We start from the raw sequence: 21,903 nt of genomic DNA, 5'->3' as shown, positions 1-21,903 counted from the left end.
GGGTCATCCATATATGACGTCACATCCTAATGGGGGGGGGGGGGTTGTCTGATAATATATATTGTGATAATTTTTTCTCAATTTTATTCTGTGAATACAATATCTTAAGATGACATTAAATCAATAATTTTCAACAAAATTTGTTTTTAACAAATAGGGGGTGAAGGGATTAAAATCTGACTTATTTTTTGATCTAATTTATGGTTGAGCCCTAGCCGACGGATCGTACATCTATTTCTTATAGAAGGTTTTCTTCAATATCTTTGGGGCCATCGATATATTATAAATATTTGTAACGAATAATAGACATGGATGAGGTACTCACGCAGCGCCATTGAGGAATCGGAAGAACATGAAGAGTTCATAGTTCTGGGAGAAGGAAGAAGCCACGATGCAGATGGCGTTCATGATGGAAATGCAGATGAGCACCTTCTTCCTACCGAGGGTATCTGCCACCGAGCCCCAGCAGTACGCACCCACCATCATGCCGATGAAGATTATGGAATTCAGCCATCCCTAATGGAATAAAAAACATTATAGTACGATTATTAATAACTAGAAACCGCTAAAGTGATAAAGTGATAGTATTTATGGCTAACTAGGGTAGGTTTGTATAGAGTTATTAGCACTTATTGTAACAATTACAATTAGTTGGTTGGTATTGTTGCAATAAGTGCTATATTTTAACAGTGCGTCTCTTGGCTGCGATAAAAATTAGAGCGAGAGAGAGACAGTTTTGACTGATGAGACGGCTTACTTATTGTAACAATAATTATAATACTTCAATACATAATGAATGTAATAAATACTATCACTTTATCACTTTAGCGGCCTTGTGTATAGAATAGATCCGGAGGTGGCAATGGTACTTGTCAACATTATTGTCGATGCACCCAATGCTTTCAATATGATCAATGCGCAGGCATAGAAAGAGAGAGTGGGAGTGTGTATGTGTGTGTATTGTGTATAATTTATACAAAATTGAAACAACGTTAAAAAAATGATATAAATTTATTAAGTATTAGTGCACAGAATATATCGTATATCCAGTATTTACCAAAATTAAGTAATTAATTAATATATATACTATGCTTATTGATTTAATATATTTTTTACTAACTCCTTGATGAGTTTAGGTTATCTTTAATGGGTGACAGGGTATAGCAGGAGTGTATGCTTAGGAGTTAGGTGTATTTATACTGAATTGTGTCTATGCGGTTACAAGGTTTTAAGGTTGTTAAGGTTTTCTTATAGTATGAGTCCTCAAAATCAGTCAGTGCGTCCGGCTTCTGCACCACTGATAACAAAGTATGTAATATTGTTTATTGTATGTAGTTTATCTTACCTTAGTGTGTGTGTTAAGATTGAGGTCGCATTGTGCTGAAGGGAGGATGAACGACATCGAGATGACGTCCATCTCCTCCGAGGTACTCACGAGACCACATACTCCTAGTAGTAGGTAATGAAATTTGCCATAACCTGAAAAAATATACAATTAAATTAATTTATACCTAGTCATACTTAAATATTTAAGTAAATGTAAAAAAAAATTTCCGTTGATTTATTTTTCTAGATAATGACAAGAAAATATTTCACTATCTATCTACAACATTGGCAGAGCATAGAGCGGTGTGCGAATTCCAAACCTCGTCTAAACGTGATGGGTTACGGCGCGAGCGGCAATGTTACGACCGGCACGACCACTCAACCAAAATACAATGTAAACTAATACTGCAGAGCGCATTCGGAGTGGTTTGGCGATAAGGAGTGCTGATAGCATCCTTTAAAGTAAAGATTAGGTTAAACGACAAGTATTTGTTATCAATCTGAAATCTTTGTCAATTATTAATTCTTCTCGGTCGGTTTCCAAATAAAAATGTAAAAAAAATACGCTATCGATTTATTTTCCGAGATGATTAAAGGCAAACATTTCACACCCCCCACAAATTCCAGACCCTCGACAAACTGCCTGCTATGAATTCTCTGGTTAAGACATTGGTTAGGTCATAGAGATAATATTAATTGGATTGAGATAAACATAAAGGAACCAACTGAAAAATTGCTAAATGGAGATATTGAGCTTCAAAGTATGTACATGTTTTTATATACTTTATGTAAATGTAGTGAACATGAAAACTATTATATACTGTGACTATTATTCATATATCTCTATTACCAGTAAAAGAATATAAAATACAGTAATATTATATCTTAGGATATTAATCGATAATACAGTTGGTTCCTTTTCATTTTATGACATTTTCCATACAAACAATCACTAGAAACTATTTTACATACACAAAGGAACCAACAGGTGATTCTCTTTTTATTATTCCATATTACTTGCAAAGTCGTAAACTATTTATTTATCATAAAATATCAATTTGCAAATAAATATTTGTATACTTATCTTTAATAACCTAAGCAAAATAACTTATGGTAAAGATAGAGTACTCCATACCATCAAAGAAACCTTCACCTCTTGCCTCTTCTAACACTTTGATACTGACTATGACAGATACTTAGCAGTTGGTTCCTTTTTCATAACAAAAAAATTAAGGTTTAGAACATTTTTCCGTTAAGCAAAATGAAAATAATGTAAATAAAATGGAAACTAGACCGAATTTAACTTGGTTCTTTTTGGAAAATTGAAAAAGTTCCCATTCATAACTCGAAATACATAAAAACGTTAGTTGGTTCCTTTTTGCTTATCACTATCCAATTAGTATATTATTTATAAATTATTAAGACACATTATAAGTTATACAAATGAGACGTTTATAACCGAAACTAGAAGCTTAGATGGTATCATTTGAATCGCTTGTAGAAATGGTACAAATTGTTTGGACTAAAGCACTAAAGATTACCTGTTAATTCTATCGCCTTCTCGAAGTCAGCTTTTTCGCTGACTACTCCCTTCTCAGGATCTTTAACTGGCTCTTTGAGCGTTGATACAACGCCTGAAATAAAAAAAATATACAATATTATTTAAGCTGGATATAATATAATTAATGTGAAATTTCAAAAATACATAAATATAAATATTATGGAATATATTGAGGGGTATAGAAGCAGTGTTTTGGAGAAAAAGCTAAAAAACTAATTTAAAGCAGATAAGTTTAATACATAGCTTTTTGTTTTTTGTTTCAATGTAGAAATAATGTTAAAAAAGATAATCTGTATAATAAAAATCAATAATTTCGCTACACTCTATGAAGATATTTTAATTATAAAAGTCAATATTGCTACATTTGCTTCTAAATTTATTAATTCTATCTTTATTATTAAATCTAAATTAATTATTGGTTTTGTATCTAACTAATAATTAAAAGTTTGCTGTGTTTGCTCCCAAATTGTACGGAGCGGCCATTTTGTCACGAGACTTTTTTTGTATGGGAATAATATTAAATATAATATAAGAATGCAGCCTTTGCTTCTAATGTGAATTTTTAAAGTGATTTTTGTATGAAAGAATGCAAGGTTTGCGCCTCAAATATTGTTTCACCATGTGCATAATGAGCAGCTCTATATTTCTGCATTCATAGGTTATTTTGCCAATTTTTCCGAGATTGCTGCCTTTGCTTGTATACCCCTCTCATGGCCCCCACATCGTGAAGCGGACCCCCTACCTATCGCCAAGGTTAAAGGCAGTGAGACGCTCTACAGTAGCGTTTCCCAAATGGTATTGACGGTAAAATGAAGGGTTTTTATTGTATTTTTAATACATCCACTTGAATAATTATGAAATTATCAAGTAGTGACACTACCAAAAACTACATCGCAAAACCATATATTTAAAAATAATATGACAATTAACAAAGGAAAATAGCGCCGCAAGCGACTTTTTTACTATTAGAGCAAATTTTTGATGTGTGTTTTATTTCACTTGTTTGGTCGACTCGCCACGCCGGGCCCCTTATGAGCTCGGGCCCCCAGGCTAGAGCCCTGTCAGCCCCCCCTTGTGGGGGCCATGACCCCTCTATTATGGGAATTAAAATGAAAAGACGAAGGTAGTTAATCACAGCAAGCAATCCCCACTAATGTGTCAATGACATTGAGCTACTTTACGAGCTGCTTGTTGGCCAATTTACAATATGCCTGTATAGTCTCCCAGTATCATCATCGAACAAGCTAACAAGCAGATTATAAACAATCTACCGAGAAAAGTTGAAAGCCGGTCAACTTTACATGCTACACGCCGGCGTGTGGGCCTGTCATTGGCCTACTGCGTCTGCGCAGTAGAGCGTAGTAGCGACCTCCAGGTAAAAAAACGAACTACGTTCTGTCAAAATAGTCGCTAGCTTGTTGGCTTCTCAGCGAATGGAAAGTTTTGTGTGTCATCATCACAATCGCGGTAGCTGAATCGCCCGCTATTAAATTCGCCAACAAACAGCTCGTAAAGTAGCTCAATGTAGTAATTGACGCATAAGACCAAATCTACACAATTTATTGGGTAGATAATAATATTATAATGGTAATTGAATTACCAAATTTAAACAGAAATATTTTCTGATTCACCTGCCGAATTGGGTAAGTACTTAGTGTAAATAGTGTTTGCAATATTGTAGCAAAAATATTGATACAGGTTTTTTAATGTTTATATTAAGTTTCTGTTTCTATATAGGAAATTTAAATGACGAATAATTAATTTTCATGGAAAGTTTACTCTCGCGAAAGAAGAAGGAAAAGTGTATGTATCTACCTAATCATTTTACAACGTTTTTATTAGCTCGTATTCTTATTTGTCCGGTGGTTGTTTATCCAGTACAAATCTTGCAATCGATTTTTAACTAACTACCCGACTAGCTAGACATTTAAAACTTTTAGAATATACTATCAGAACACGATGCCAATGCATTCTTTTAATACAGCCATCTTTAAACAGAATTGAATTCATTTTCAGTTAATTCTGTTTTGTATGAAAAGTTATTTGGCAAGAAATCCGTAATCCAATCCACTATTATTGGTTGCTAAGTGGGTGGTCCTAGCAACTAAATTATTAATATACACGTGCGTTCAGTATTCTATATTTGTTTGTTTGTTTGTTTGTTTTTTATTTACTTCACATCAAGTACAAGTTTGAGCATATTGAGCATAATAATTGAACAGAAAATTTAAAAACGTCGTATATAAAAAGTTCTTTTTATCTTGTAATTATTTCGTAATTAAAACAAAGTGGGAAAATTAATATGTGTTTTAATTAAATTGTATGTTTGTGGTAGGCATCAGTGGTCATTAGGATTTGCAATACTTAATGTATATACAGTTGAACTTAGTTATTACGAGGAAGATGGGACCGACTGAATTTTCTCGTTATAAGCATTACTCGTTATATAACATTTTTCGCGCCACGTTCTATTTAAGCATATAACATAAAAAATGTGAAAACCATCGTAAAAATCCTCGAAACAAGCATGGCATTCATAAACTACAAAAGAAGTTGTTTATTGTAATGAAGTGTTGAGCCGTCGGCGTTGGTAAGTACCTACTGACTTCACAAAGCTTTGACTTTTTACATGCAATTTCAACCATAATTGCGTGGATACTTTTTCAATGTTGTCGGCGAAAACACCAATTAGGTTCTTAGACACTTAACCAGTGTCATCAACGTAATCCGATCCCGGCGGCATCGGTCTAGTTAACTGCCCGGTTGGATTTTATTGCATAAGGTCGAAAATGTTGTTTTTAAACGATCGATACATTTACAGTTTTGCTCGGTATACCCGAGAAGTATCTCGTTACAAAAGTGAATAAATGTATGGAGAAAATCATAAACTAAAACGTCAACGATTGCTTCCTCATTACATCCGAGATCTCGCTATTTCCGTGATCGTAATAACCAAGTTCGACTGTATTATATAATATGAATACCAGTATTCGTTAAAACATATAGATACTATATCAATAAATATAGTTATTAAGATCTATTTCAAACACTATTCTATGGCAACCTAAAGTACCTACCTACATTAATTATTATATTGACCTTTATATATATCTATAGATCATAATATTTTGGACGCTAATTTTTACAAATACTATAGGTCCGGGTAGAGAAAAATCTCTCTAAAATTCAACACTTGTTGGATGTACTATCAACGTTGGATCAATAGTTGTTATAGAATAATAATAGGATTTTTTTCACGAATGTTTTCTTTTTCGAAATATGTTATGTCATTGCAACGATTATTCTATAAGTATATTTGAGGGGTTTTGTTTTAATATTATTTAACTTTTATTTGTTGGTTTCAGTCAATATCATTTGCGTTTTGACTTTATAAAACTTATACACTAAACTTAATATACAATTAATGTAAGTAAGTAATGAAAAAATAACATTAAATTCATTTTCGGAAAACATAAAAGTGTATGCTTTCTTAATACAGAAAATACCGGTATATTGGATTTTCGAAACCGGTATTTCGGTATCAATAAACAATTGAATACCGGTATTACAATCCCTAGTGGTCATAGATAAAAATAAAATATACAAGAAACTAATGAATAATGATATTATAGTAGTTTTTATTATTATTATTGTAAAAAAATGACTCACCCGAGAGCTCGACGTCTTTGGATCCGTTTGCTCTTCTATCGTCTTTCTTTACATCACAATCTGAAAATAATAAAAATAGACCTTAGTTTTTTTTAAATACAATAAATAATATTAGAATTATCTATTCCTGGAAAACAGCTTAAAATTTCTCATAATAAAGCTAGAATATTATACCAGATTTGCTGGCCTTTATTGTATGTAGGTACCTTATATCTTTACTAAAAAACAAACCAACCAGCGCATCTATTCTATACACAATACTGCTTTCGGCATTTACGGCAACTAACTAGGGTAGGAAAGTATAGAAATATTAACACTTATAGTAACAATTACAATAAGTTAGCCGTCTGAACTGTCAAAACTGTTTATCTCACTCTAAAATTTATCACAGCCGAGAGAGGTGCAGTTAAAACATAGCACTTATTGTAACAATTATAACTAACTTATTGTAATTGTTACAATAAGTGCTAATACTTGGATACTTTCCTACCCTAGATAGCGGCCGAAAGCAGTCTTGTGTATAGAATAGGCGTCTAGCTTGCAAAATTCGCAACTAGCGTATGGCGTTAAAGCTAGCGTTTTTTGACACCGCAAACAGTTTAAAATGTCTCACAATAAAGCTAGAATAGTTCAACCAGTGTGTGCTTCCCATAATCACACATGCGTGTGAAACATGGACCCTAAGTAAAAGAGAGATCCAGAAACATAGAGTAGCACGTATAGAGAGTTGTATACTGGGCATAACGCTAAAGGATAAAAAAGGAATGAGTGGATATGGAGACAGACAAGGGTTTGCGATGTAATAGAGTTCGCAAAAAACCTCAAATGGAAATGGGCTAGATACATAGCTCAAAGAAGGGACAATCGTTGGACAAATTTAGTCATCCAGTGGTATCCAAGAGGTACAAAACGCCCGCAAGGTGTCTAGAGGCCGCTGGATTGACGAAATCGTAAAGTTCTGCGGAAATACGTGACAACGCAATGCACAGGACCGAGAGAAGTGGAATCAGGTTGGAGAGGCCTTCATCCAGCAGTGGATAGATTCAAGCTGCTGACGATGATGATGGTGGCATGCAGTAGATCAGTGGCGAAGGGCGGAGGTAGACTGTTAAGATCCGACATAAATAGTGCACACTAAACTTTGTCAGTCAAACGTATTTGTTTTCATTGAAATAAGACTACGATGTGTAGATACTGTTTGTAAGTTTTTAAAATTCAATTAAATCTTGCCTATTCCAAGCCATAGGAGATAATAGTAAAAAAAAATCAAAATATCTTAAATTATGCCATTAAACCATACATAATTTTAGTTTTTTTTTATAGATAGAAGTATAATTTTAATCGATTATGGTTTGGTTCAGACAGAGCTAAATGATCTTAGTTCGATGAAAACAAATAAGTATGACTGGCAAAGTTTAGTGTGTACCGTTTATATCGAATCTTAACAGTCTACCTCCACCCTCGCCACTGCAGTAGGTAACTGGGAGCATGGCCCCCACAAGGGGGGCTGACAGGGCTCTAGCTTAGGGGCCCGGCGTGATGGGTCGACCAGATAAATAAGACACATCTTAAATTTTCTCTTATAGTATAAAATTCGCCTGCGGTGGTATTTTATTTCGGAGTTATTACCATTTTAAAATATATGGTTGCTGTGACGTGTTGAGTGATATTATTCCATAATTCGATGTGTTAAAAAATCGCTAAAATTGCCTTGAACTTTATTTGACCTCAAACACCATTTGAAAAACAACAGTGTAGAGCATCATACTATCTTTAAACATAGCGATAGGTAGGCCGCCCAAGATCCTGGCCTGGAGGCCCCTTTCAAGATGATTATGCAATGATGATGATTCAATCACTTAACTTCATTTTCTTTATTTAGCTACGTATTTTTTTCGACTTATACGAGGTATAAATGAGAACGCTGCCATTCTGGGTAGTGTTGACATGTGTGTCCCTGATAACTATCTTAGAAATAGGGAGCATGAGTTGTTTATTTTCCCAAGGTGCAGAACTAACCTGCCACTGGTAATTCCAATTGTGAGGGCGATAACTATGTTCAACCGAATTGCTTCGGGTGTTGATATATTCCACTTGCGTGAGGGTGAGTTTAGGTGGACGCTATTTTATAAATTCTTAAAATAGGGTCTCCTTAGCAAACTCGGTGTACTTCTTTGAACTTCTATAATATGTAAATTATTGTATTTTATATTATGTTCTCTTTTTATATTTTCATTTTTATCCCTTTTATTACTTTTCTTTTCTTTCTTCTTTATAATAACGTTTCATGTAATGTTGTGAACGTCTTAAACTTATAATTTGTATTGTCCACAATATGTAAAAAATAAATAAATTGAAATTGAATGGATAAAATTGGCACCAGGACAGTCGGATTGTGATGTAGACCTCCATTGGATGTGCGGAATGTCCTAGATTAAATTTTAGCATGATAAAAGCACTTACTGTTCTGATTCTTAGATCCGGGTTCAGCTTCTACCATTCTATGCAGGCGAGTTGTTGGTGGATTTCGCGTTAGTATACGCTCCGAAAAAGAAAAAGTCCTCCGGACAAATCAACGACAATTGCACGGACAAAGATGGCTGCTATTAGAGCTGTGGACAAAAGAAAGGAAACAAATTAATATAATATTCCACATTCCATTCAAAACAACAAATATAATCAATAGGGAATCCAATGACGCGCCAATGATGGTTGCCGCCCGAATGCCAGCCCAAAATTGCCCCCCCCCCCAAAATAAAAAAATAATTAGTCGAAATATTGCAAAACTCCAAGGAAAGTATTCATATAAAAAATATGTCATATTATATCTTCTACAAACATCAAACGGGTCCATAACATAACCGTTCAAACAGATACGAACCTACTTGTACACATTTTTTTGACCATGTCCGATCCTAATACGATCATATGGGCATCCACAGAGTGGAGGTTTGTATCAATTGATTTTTGTTTTTACGATAAATGGATGTTAGCCACTTGCTCAATCTATTAGTTCCATACTCTGACTTAAAATTGAAAAACAGTATGTGTATTTGCCCGAACCCATGATTTAAACCAGGGACCCACGACATTATAGGCCGACGCCTAAGCCGCTTGGCCATCAGTAAATCACTATTATTATTATGTAACACTGTTATCCCCAATAACAATTAACTTTGATTAAAGATGTGATTTTTGGTGTTTATTATATTTTGTATCGTAGAGTGTCTCCAAGTGAGTGCGTCGGGCCTCCACATCCCAAAACTCACCACTGGCTGTGGTCATATCGTATGGTGCTTATAATGATGCATATGGTGGGCTTGAAAGACTTTATGAGTGTGGTGAAATTGACCACGGATGAGTTTCAGCCATACACCAAGCAGAGAAGATCCACTGTGAATTTGTATGTGACCAGTTTTGTGATTTTGTTTTCTGGTGTCAATTTTTAATATAAGTAGAATAAAAGCTCCAATTTACAATACGAATATTTTCTTCACCATCTTTGTATGCTACCATTTTTATTACAAGACGTATTCATTGTTTACTTCCTAAAGACTTTTGCAATATTAATAATAATAATGCATTTCGTGTGTTTACAATAATAAATATTAATTAATACCAATGTTGCCACACTGAATAATAAAAATTCACGTGTTTCAGTACGTACGGATATACAATCGACTTTTATACAATAAACAAGATTAGATCTGTAAAAAGTTGATTCTTTATTCCAGACCAGATTGAGATAGGTATCACGTTATTTGTTATAAACAAAAGGAATTGATGACACTGGAATATAATATATGTAAATATATTCTATTTTGTAATTCAAAATGTGGGTACGTATATTCTAATATATATAACACTGCACACCTTATAACTTATGTACATATATATTATAATAACAGGTTTTAGATCAGGAGCACATTTATTATCAAGAAACGAGTGCCGAGCACACTTTTTTTCATTGAAACGTCTAAGATTTGTATACAGAGAAAACAATATCGCGATTTGCATGACTACTAGTTAATTTCGTTGTAATTAGGTACCTAGGACGCAGGTGGCAAAATCTGTAAAGCGAATTCGAGTCGTACCTGGTGTCAATTTTTTTATTGTCATATTTTGAGGCAGAGTCCCAACATTAGATGCATATTACTCAGTAGCGAAGGGTGGAGGTAGGCTGTTAAGATCCGCCATAAATAGTGCACATTAAACTTTATTAGTCATACGTATTTGTTTTTATTGAACTAAGGCTACAATTTACAGATGGTATTGGTTAGTTTTAAAAAATCAATTAAGCCCTGCCTAAACCAAATCATAATAGTTTTGGTATATTTCAGGCAATACGACAAAATTGTGGACACTTTTTCATTCATACTTATTTGTTTTAGTTTGAATGCATATTACACATATTGTTGGTTTATTTTTTTTAATTCATTAAGCCCTGCCTAAACCAAACTATATAAACTAAACTGCATAATTTTAGATATTTTATAGATATGCAAGTATTTTGTTGACCATTATCTATTTTGGCTTGGTTTCGCAGGGTTTAATTGAATTTTAAAAACTAACCAACACCATCTGTAAATTGTAGTATTATTTCAATGAAAACAAATACGTATGGCTGACAAAGTTTAGTGTTAGTAAGTAACAAGTAGTAATACTTATGGTGGATATTAACAGCCTACCTCCACCCTTCGCCACTGACTTACTTATATGTCACTGGTTTTATATTATATTTTCAGTCAGGCCATAAAAATTATGTAGGCATTGGGGCAAATGTCAGAAGAAAATTTGACTTATGAATGGTTCTATGTTGAAAAAATGTACCTACCAATGATAGAAACGTGCTACCAAAGATCTGTATTTATTTTTAAAGTTAGAATAAATTTTATTATAAGTATTCTAAAGACACGTTTAACTACTGTCATGTTTGGAGGCTCTCTTACGTTATTTTTCGTCTTTTGTGTAAAGGCTATACCTCAGCTGGGGCACGGTCTAAAAAGATCGTGGCTAGGCGATGCGCGGATTGTGTAAATGACGCGTGCCGAACGAAATATAATGTGTCATAAAAATTCAACATGCGTCCATTTAATGTTCTGTTTATTGTTCTATCAGTAACAATAATAATATATTCATTGACATGTTTTCTTTTTCAAGTAAATGGGTAACGTTTTGTTGTCATCTTTACACGATTTAAGAATTAATACCCCCGTCGCCATCACGAAACAAATTTACGTGTTCACAGCTCGACTTTCGCTCTCCGATTGCCAGCGAGTCCAAAATTTCGTCGCACTTATAGTTGAAAATTATTTGCTGTTTCACTGAAGTATGCTCTTAAATCGCCATTGAGTGTAAAAATCTCTATTGTAGAGACTATCGACAAAAAACTAGTTTAATTACATTCGTTCAATAAAGTATTAAACCATATTAAAATGTTAAATAATGTTTTAATACCTATAAAATAGTAAATTATTTGTTGTAATATTTTTTACAATTGGTGTAAAATGGATTCTCAATAATTTCAATAAATCATATAATTTTCATTTTCCAAAATTTATGGATTTTTCTACAATATGTTCGATTACTAACCGAAGTATTTTGGATTTGCACGAATGGCTTATGTTTTCCTTAATTTTCCAGAAGGTTGTAGGTTTTTCAAAAAAAGTTAATTTGAAGAAAAATTTACAAAAAAAGTCCAAGGTTTTTTTCATCTCGGAAAATACAAGATATTATACATATTATAATTGCTTGAACGTCTAGGTACAATTATTATTTCGGTATTTATTACAATTTTAAATACCTATATGTTAGGTACCAGTGGCGAGGGGTAGAGGTAGGCTGTTAAGATTCGAGATATATTACATATAACACACGAAACTTTGACAGTCACACTTATTTGTTTTAATTGAACTATGAATACGATTTTCAGATGGCGCTGGTTAGTTTTTAAAATTCAATTGAACCCTGCCTAAAGCAAACCATAATAGTTTGGGTATGCTATTGGCGATCCAACAAAAATAGTGCACACTTTTTAAGTCACACCTAATTGTCTTCGTTGAATTAAGAATACATATTACCAACGTTACCTTTAATTTTTATATTGTGTGTGCGGATCATCAACGCAAGTGTGCAATGGCGTAACTAGGGTTGGTGTCACCCGGTGTGGTAAATTTACACCCCCTCCACAAACACACATACACATTTTTCATTAAAATTTATATTTTTAAGGTATTTATTAATTTCAGCGATTTTATATAAAAATAACACTAACAACGATAATTTTTGTAGTAAATAAAAAGATAAACACTAAAATACGGTAGGTATAGTGATCCCGCTTTACGAAAAAATTCACTTGCGTGCTCGCGTTAGTCGCACTTGACCTTCGCCGACAGAGAAATGAGTCGAAGAATTACGCATGTGATGGTTTCGTGGATTCGAGCAAAACGAAAAGCTGGCAAATTTACAATATTTCTGTGTGAGGACTGTGCGGGGGATGAAAACATGTGTGCGGACACGTTTTGGTAGGTGTGCGCGTGTGCGCACGGGGAACAGGGAACATTGTATATTACATATTGAGGTGATGGTTAGTTTTTTTTTTAAATTCATTATGCCCTTCCTAAACCAAACCATAATCGATTAAAATTATTCTTCTATCTATAAAGTAACTAATATTATGAATGTTTTAAGGGCCAGCCGTAGGATTCGAAGTCTTCGGAAGCGGATATTCTGCCATTCGTCTACGGTGCTTTTTTTTATTAATACTAGGTACATACATTGATATAATTTGTTCAGGGGCCTTGCGGTCAATTATCGGCTGAGAAAATCCTCGACGGCTGCGACTAATTGCAGAAACGAACCCAAATCGTCACGGTCTCTTTAACAATTCAATGTGATAATCTTTTTGCCGTTTGAATCGGTGACATTGCAGCTGTCAAACTCGTCGCAAAAAATGTGTAAATAAAGAGTGGTTTATTTATAGCGCGGTAATGTCTCCATCGGTCAGGGTCCTTGCCGTTAATTGACATTAAGGGTCGGCGCACACACACGCCGCAAGTTGCCACAAAAATATTGTGGTGTCGTGTGGCAGTTTACGGTGATCTGCGGTAACTTTTAAAATGGTCCAGCATCATTTTAGTGGACCTGTAAAGCGATGTTTAAGGAAACTGATCGATACCGTATCGTAACGTAACATTAAGAAGGGAATCTGTTAAAAAAATCATTCATTACATGATTCAATGTGGATGTATTGATCGATATTTACCAATGATTAACATCACCCACTTCAATAATGCCAATGTTGTTTATATTCAGACTGCTTTCATAATATATATATGCAGCTCATATATATGCATGGTACAGTGTGTAAGGCTCTGGCCTTCCATTCGGGAGCTTCGGGTTCGACCCGGTGAGGAACACTATATTTATTTAATTAATTTCTCAAAGTCTGTGTGTTTATGATTGTCTCGTTGTTTATTACTAAATACACTACTGTTAAACTATACATCTATGTAATTGGGCCCCTAAGTCTGTTGTAGTGTTAAATAGAATAAGTATATACATAAATATATATTAATGTAAAACAATCAAATAGGTAGGTATCTACACCAAAATAAATTTAAAAAAATAACACTTACATGTAGTACGATAGTTTACAAAATGGCAACTTATTCGGTTAATTTGAATATAGGGTAATTAATATTGTCTTAATAAAGTAATATTTTAAGACTTCGCATTTACTTTTGAACACATGCTTGATGATGAAGATGAGAACTTGGAAACTGAGGAAAGATAATTTTAAGGAGCAGCCTGCAACCGCCCCTTTTACTAAGTACTTATCTCTTTTTCGGTTAAATTTAGTTTCGGGAACAGAACTTCAAGCGCTGTGAAGATAGCTAATGTTAGACATAGTTATCGCGCATGCGTCAAACGCAATGACATATTAAATGGACAACTCACTTCATACCGGCGCGCACGAGAAATTGTGCATGAAAGTCATTCACAGATGTATAGGTAGATGTCACGTGACCATATGACGTATCCATTTCCATTATGCGATACAAGCTTCGAGAATTTATAGTAATATAACCTTTATTGTAATGGCGTATTAGTGTCATGACTCATTGCGTTAGAAACAGATTCTCGGTTACTTACGACTTCTCGGAGATTAGACGCAAGTGAGCCCAGCGTATCACAGGCGACTGTCCAATGGTTTCTGTCATTCAATTGCGTTGAATAAACATTATCTTAAAATGGCATTTTATAAATAATAAATAATACTAACACATGAAAAGTGATATCCCATCTTTCTTGGAGTGTTTAGTAGATTTTTTTTACAATTTTTAACTAGGCACATTGGCATTTTGTAACACAACAATAACGGCGGAGTCGAAACCTGACAGTCAGAAATTTTGTATGGGCAGACCCAGCGGTGTCGCCAGACCGCTTGCAAGCAGAATGTTCATTTGAGCGTAGGATACCGATATTAAAATATGAATTTCGCCATCCGGCAGACCCGACACAAAGAGAGTGTCATTTTATTTTCTAGATGCTTTGGTCATGTCATTGGTCAAACGTCAGAAAAACAAAACACAGCACTGGGTCATAGTATCAAGACGTGCATGCTACCGTCACACTAGTGAAATACATCAGTCTATATGTCTATAAGTTAGTACTACATAGTATTCTAGTAGGTTGTTTATTTTTGCCGACTATTTTGTTTGCTAACAAGAGCGAAAATCGCTAGCCTGCGAGACTCATCACTCATCACAGTAACGTGTCATTGTGGGTAGATGTCAGTGGCGAAGAGTGCCTGTTAATAAGGAAAAAAATGACGAGTAGAGTTCATAACTTTGCACTCCGGCTCTAGGATGAAAATTATGTAATATATTCTAAAAATATATTTTTTACGTATTGTCTATCTATTTTTTATTACTACATAAATATTAATACAAATGAATATAATTTTTGATCTAATTGTAGGCGAGTTAATCAGGCAAAGAGGCATATCAGTATAGCAAAGAGTGCAACAATTTTAATGTTATAAAACGTATACTCTACCTTAACTAAAAATCTCTTAAGTGTAAACGTAATTAAAAAAAAATATCAGTAAATTAAAAATATATAGTAAATTAAACTATTTTTTTGACCATGTCCGATTTTAAGAGGATTATATGGGCCTCCACAGAGTGGGGGTTTGCATTAAAAGATTTTTGTTTTCACGAGAAATGGATGTTAGTCACATGTTATTAGGTCCATAATCTGTCTCCAAATAGGCATTGAAAAACTGTATGTATATTTTCCAGACCTTACTATTTTTTTAACTGTTTTAGACAATGTCAATTCAATAAGTAGCTACTTTTACAAATAATTTTAATACAATCACTGTTCAGGTTATTCTATAAAAAATTATGTATTCTTCTTTTTCTGGCTAAGTATTGGTAGTATTAATAGAAAGCAAAGGTTTATAGTAGTAGACACGCGAACACTGCAGGAATAAGTTATTAATAAAAAAAAGTTAATTGGGAATTATCAATTTTCCATCCATGTTTCCCGATTGCATTGAAGGCAGCACTCGAAATGGACCGAAACGCACCGGAGCACAGCTCCGGTTCGTAAAATTCTCGAGACTACGCTCCGGTTCAGAAATTATTGTAACAATTTTTACATTAATTTACATTCTTTAATCGTACCATAAGAAACTTGACATATTGTCGTACACACTATTTCTACTAAAGTTTTATGCGATCTTAATATGACATTTTAAGTATGACGTTTAATATTCCAAGATTCGCCTTCGATGTCTGTCGATATTGTATGCTATTACTAACATGGCCCCCACAAGGGAGGGCTGACAGGGCTCTAGCCTGGGCTCTGAGGGGGCCCCGCGTGGCGCAACTACCGTATAAATGAGATAAACACACATCACAAATTTACTCTAATGGTCAAAAAGTCGCCTGGGGCGCTGTTTTACTTTAAGAATATTAACATTTTAAAATATGTGATGGTGTGCAAATTTTGATTATTGTATGTCGATATTCGAAAATTTCAAAACTCAAGTGGATTTATTGAAAAATACAAAAATTCGCTAAAAATACACTGAATTGGTACCTACCCTTAATTTTACCTGGAACACCATTTAGAAAAAGTTTCTGTAGAGCACTATACTGCTTTTAACCCTAGCGATAGGTAGGGGGGCGACAAAGATCCTGGCCTAGGGGCCCGCTTCAGGATATGGGGGCCATGATTACTAATTCAACTAATTTAAGTACAAAGCAGTGACGTCACGCGGGGGTAGTCCAACCATGTACTGCCAACACATTTCATATTTAGTGAAAACTAGTTTTTTCGCCTGCGGTGATGATAAACGTTGTCTGCCCAAATCTTTAGTAATAGTGCGTATCAGATGTTTATATAATGTTATTGCATTTATCTGTCTATATTTAGGTAGGTTTATAAGGTATATGAGACGTCTAATTACAAAAAGCGACAAGTCCACAATTCAATATTTTCGGGAAACAACGGTTTTATGTTTCTAGCTTCAATTATTTATTTTAACGTGAGATTTTTTCCCCGTTGTATTCTATGTCAAAATTAGAACCAAATAGCAATTTGTTTCAGCCGATAAACTATTAAATGTAATAAATATAGGAAAAATAAAATTGGACTTAGCGCTACTTGTACTTCACTTTTTAATTTATCCCGCATAAGGCACATATTTCCGTGGCACTGTCATAAGTTTACCAGATGCTACAGCATGGGATACGCCCTTTTCAATATTGAACGTTCCCTTATTGGTTGACTTAAACATGCGCGAAATCAACCAAGCTTTAAATAATATGAAAAACGGACTTGGCGCTTTTTGTAATAAATCGACACTTAAAATATTTTTTTTCGTAGGGTTATGTCGCGTTTAGGAATTTATAGATCAATACATATTATGTAAAATTATACAAAGAATACGTGCGTATTTTTTCTCGATTTTGTCCAAATGTGGACTTATCGCTTTTTGGAATTAAACGCCTCATTTGACATAAAAACTAGCTTATTTAATATTTTTGGAAAATTATTGGGCGATCCGTTCGTAAACTTTTCTATTTCGAACGCTGATTGAAGGTCGGCTTTGATTAAGACCGAGTGAGGTGTGGGGAGGCGCTGGTTGGTTTGGTGGGTCTATGTCTGTGTTGCATACCCCCACGGGACGTCACTGGTTTAGTACATAACGATTATCCGCCACTGTTAGGTACTAGAGTCGTGACTGGGGTCACGTAAATACAACTCATACAAAACTAACTCGCTTGATAACACAATTAACCTTAATTTCACAGCGTCTTTCGTGATCTGGACGAATGTATACAATTATTATTCCCACAGCAGATTGCAGTCTGCTTTGACAGAAGTCTGGAAAATTCATATTAATGCAACAGTTATATCATCATCATGGCCCCCACATCCTGAAGCGGCCCCCAGGCTAGGATCTTTGGCGGCCCCCCTACCTATCGCTAAGGATAAAGGCAGTGTGACTCTCCACAGTAGCTTTTTCCAAATAATGTACGCGGTAAAATTAATGTGTATATTTTTAGTGTTTTTTTTTTTTATATTTTAATACATCCAGTTGAAATATGGAATTGTCGAGTATACACAAATAAAAATTGTATCGTACAGACACATAATTTAAAATAATAACATTATTTAAGGAAAATAGCGCCGTAGGCGACTTTTTTTACTATTAGAGAGGATTTGTGATGTGTATTTATATGGCTTTATCTGGTTGACTCGCCACGCCGGGCCCTTCCTGAGCCCGGGTCCCCCAGGCTAGAGCCTTGTCAGCCCCCCCTTTGTGGGAGGCATGATCATCATGGTTGTCAGAGCTGTCGCGAGGGATTCGGAAACACATGTGGGAAAAAATGACATCCCAAATATTATCGATCGGGCTAACCAACAGCAAGTATACTCCAAAACTTAGAAACAGTGGACGAGTTTGTATATCTGGGATCGAACATCAGTGGAAAGAGCGGATGTGAAGCGGAAATAAGAAGGCGCACACAGATTGCAAAAAAAATGGGATGACACGTCTTACCACTATGTGGACGGATCGAGGAATTTCGATTGCCACAAAAATGATGCATGTGCAAACATTAGTGTTCTCTATATTTTTACACGGAGTCGAGTCATGGACCCTGAAGGCAAGGGAATGGAAAGCAATTGATGCCTTTGAGATGTAGTGTTGGCGGCGAATGCTTCGTATTTTTTGGACGGACCACAGGACGAACCAGCCATTCATCGACAATATGTCTGAGACGAATTCTGCAGTTTTTTGGACATATTGTCCGGCGCGGACCAGACAACCTGGAGAGACTGGTGGTTTTGGGTGGCCTCCAGGGAAGGCGAAGCAGAGGAAGAGCGTTTGTGCGCTGGAGCGACCGAGTGAAAGAGCTGACTGGAGGCGCCATTAATTCTGCCCTGCGAGAAGCGGAATATCGAGAAGGATGGAAAGTCTTGGTTGCTCAAAGGATGTCAAATGCTCAGCCATGAGTGTACGACCAAGAAGAGATATTCACACAAGGTAATATATCAGGGATGGGCCTACATGGGGTCAACGAGAGCCACATTCTGGATTTTCATATAATATAAAGAGCCACACCATAGTCACGTTCTCACGTAGTATTAAATACACAAGTTCAAACTTAATACGCGCATATTGTCACTTACAACATTTAGAAAGGAAAACTCGAGAAAACACGAGTATAATGGGGAAATAAAATACATTTTTGTTATCAAGAGATATTGGGAGCCGCACTTAACCCAGCGAAGGGCCACATCTGCCCACGTCTGGATTATATTCTCAAGTTGGTCCAACCAGCTGTTGGACCCACCAGCTTGGTCACCAAAATTTATTGCTTTTGAAAAAAATGCGCTGTCTTACTGCCCGACAAGAATATCTAGGCGATAACTGGAAGTCGCTGTAGTAGAAGTGTGATAAACTAAATAGGAGAGGCTTGTTAGTTCACAGTTTTAACACGTGGACAACTCGTCGATAACCGGAAGTCGAAGTGCGGTTAAAAGTAGGAGGGGCTTATTAGTTCACAGTTTTAACACGTTGACAAGAAGATCGTGTTCGTCAGTACAAGACTATGTAAAGAAATCTTTTCGTCCATCAGAATATTTTTTTAAATAATATATAGGTAGGTATTGTTTATTAATAAGAGCCATTTATTTTTAGTTAAGTTCCCTGTTGGTCTCCCATGGACACTTTTCGTTAGAATGAGTCACAGTAAAATCAGTCAAAGCACACTTGAGTGCGAGGTGAACTTAGTCTTAGATATCTGCTGCTGAAACATTACCAGGCATAAAAAACTGCCGATGCTTCATAATCAAACGTAGGGCCACGTGATACGCTCGAATAGCACCAAGTGTGGTGCGCGGCGGTTGGTGTGGAGAGGGTCTATGTTTGTGTTTTAATATACACTGGCGAGGCTCCGATTTCCTTCATGGGCCTTCGCTTTCCCTCTCTCGCCCCAACTCCCGCACATATATTTTATTTATAAATCTCTAAAAATCAAAATCTCGATATTTCATAAAAAAATCTGGAGAAACAAATTTCTCGAGAATTATTGATTGAACCTCTAGCAGTAACTTTACTTTCCTGAGGAGTGGTGCGGAAGGGGCTTGGACCCAATGATAATCCCAATAAAACTTTATTTTCACTTAGGTATTTACATTATTAACGGCCCACATGCTCAGCGTAGGTCAAAATGGAGCTTTTATGGTATTTTCAGAGCATAACCCTGGACATTCCTTAAACGTTGTAGATAATCTATTTATATAATTTTGAAGCCTTATTATCTTTTATATTTATTTTAAATATTTGATAACTGCATTAATTTTTTTATTACATAAAATAGTATTCTTTTAAACCTATCGCTCTAATGTTTTAGAATATACATCGTCATATTTCACTACGTCCATGTGAAGTGGTGTTACGATTTTTTAGATTTATTATTTTTTAACCATTAGTAAAATTAATGTGAGCATTATATAGTGACACATTTACGATAAAAAATATATTTTATAATCTTTGTGATCCCAAATTTGACAATAATTAGGCATTTTATTATTCAAAAAATGGGCACGATTAACACATTTGAAGATAATTATAAAGATACTGATTATAAGCTATGTCATTGACCATTCAAATGTGATTCAAATTCATACGAATAATGAGTGCTTTATAATAATTATTGAGCTAAGAATAAGGTAGTATTTTTTTGAAATACGCCATTTCTATTGGCATTTCCCAGTGGCTAAGATACAACATACGGCCGTAGCCATAAATTGACAAACGATAAATGAAGTAGGGAGTAAGACCATGTTAACGCGCGTGTTTGAACATGTACCAAACCGATTTTTTTAAACACGGTAAACGGTAAAACGGCCCACCATATAATATGTGACAAAGAATCTTTTTTTTAATATTGTAAGTAACTGTCTACCTAGTACCTAAGTTTTTTTTTATATTACAGACACGGAAAAAAAATGCGGATTTATTTCAAAGCCAGTTTTATTTAAACAGCTGGACGGTTATTTGAAAAAAATCAAATCGTTACGTAATTGGTACAATAAATTAATTCCAATATTCATAAATCGTTTGTTGATATAACAGAGTTTTGCTAAAAAATATGGCACCCATATATTATCTTAGCTACTTTGATCGTAGCAAAAAAATATTATTTTCAAGGCGATAGCCACATTTTACGACATTGTAATATTTTAATTATTTATAATTTCAATAAAAACAGAAATATATTAATTTGTAATGAATTTATGAACCGATTGCAAACGATTTTATGTTACATGTTTTTAATTATGCACAGGTAATAATACCCTGTTTTTATGTGATTCGTAAACTGTGGTAAACAATGGATCACACCATTTATAAATAAAACATATAATTATTTATATTATAAATAAAAAATAAGTGTTAATAGTAATATAATTAATTTATACAATGATTTTGCTCATCCTTTGTTGGTTGTAACTTATATACCTTCTATGATATTATTCTATTCAAATTGTAATTGTATCAACATGCAATGTTGGCATATTATATTATAAGGTTACATGTAAATTATTGTACGTAAAATATGTCACCGTGGCACAGTTCGCCGTGAGCTTTCTTATCGGAAAGAGATGACCGTATGCTATACCTACGGTAATTCAATATGAACTTATCAATTTTTATAGCTGATTTTGGCAAAATTCATGAATTAAAAGAATGACAACCTAACCTAACAAATAATCCAGTATATCGGCTATTTTAAAAATTTGTTTGCTGCTGGCTTCCTGTA

The 21,903-nt window shown here is 34.7% G+C and overlaps 1 protein-coding gene across 1 annotated transcript in view; it reads right to left on the bottom strand.

Moving 5' to 3' along the window:
- The window catches only part of LOC147072652 (synaptic vesicle glycoprotein 2C), a 108,351-nt gene that overhangs the window by 10,516 nt on the left and 75,932 nt on the right, over positions 1–21,903 (bottom strand). Inside the window, exons 2-6 of the mRNA XM_085946128.1 lie at positions 9,020–9,168; positions 6,557–6,616; positions 2,868–2,960; positions 1,346–1,479; positions 326–516 (exon numbers count right to left, since the gene is read on the bottom strand). Coding sequence (XP_085802254.1) covers positions 326–516; positions 1,346–1,479; positions 2,868–2,960; positions 6,557–6,616; positions 9,020–9,056 — 515 coding nt within the window. The 5' untranslated portion in view covers positions 9,057–9,168. The remainder of the gene's footprint in view (positions 1–325; positions 517–1,345; positions 1,480–2,867; positions 2,961–6,556; positions 6,617–9,019; positions 9,169–21,903) is intronic.

The sequence above is a fragment of the Rhyacophila brunnea genome, unplaced genomic scaffold (genome assembly GCF_057557595.1).
Source record: "Rhyacophila brunnea isolate RB1 unplaced genomic scaffold, BYU_Rbru_1.0 scaffold_19, whole genome shotgun sequence".
In the NCBI taxonomy this organism is placed as follows: Eukaryota; Metazoa; Arthropoda; class Insecta; order Trichoptera; family Rhyacophilidae; genus Rhyacophila; species Rhyacophila brunnea.
The sequence above is the reverse complement of the archived record's forward strand: the minus strand, read 5'-3'. Positions and strand labels throughout refer to the sequence as shown.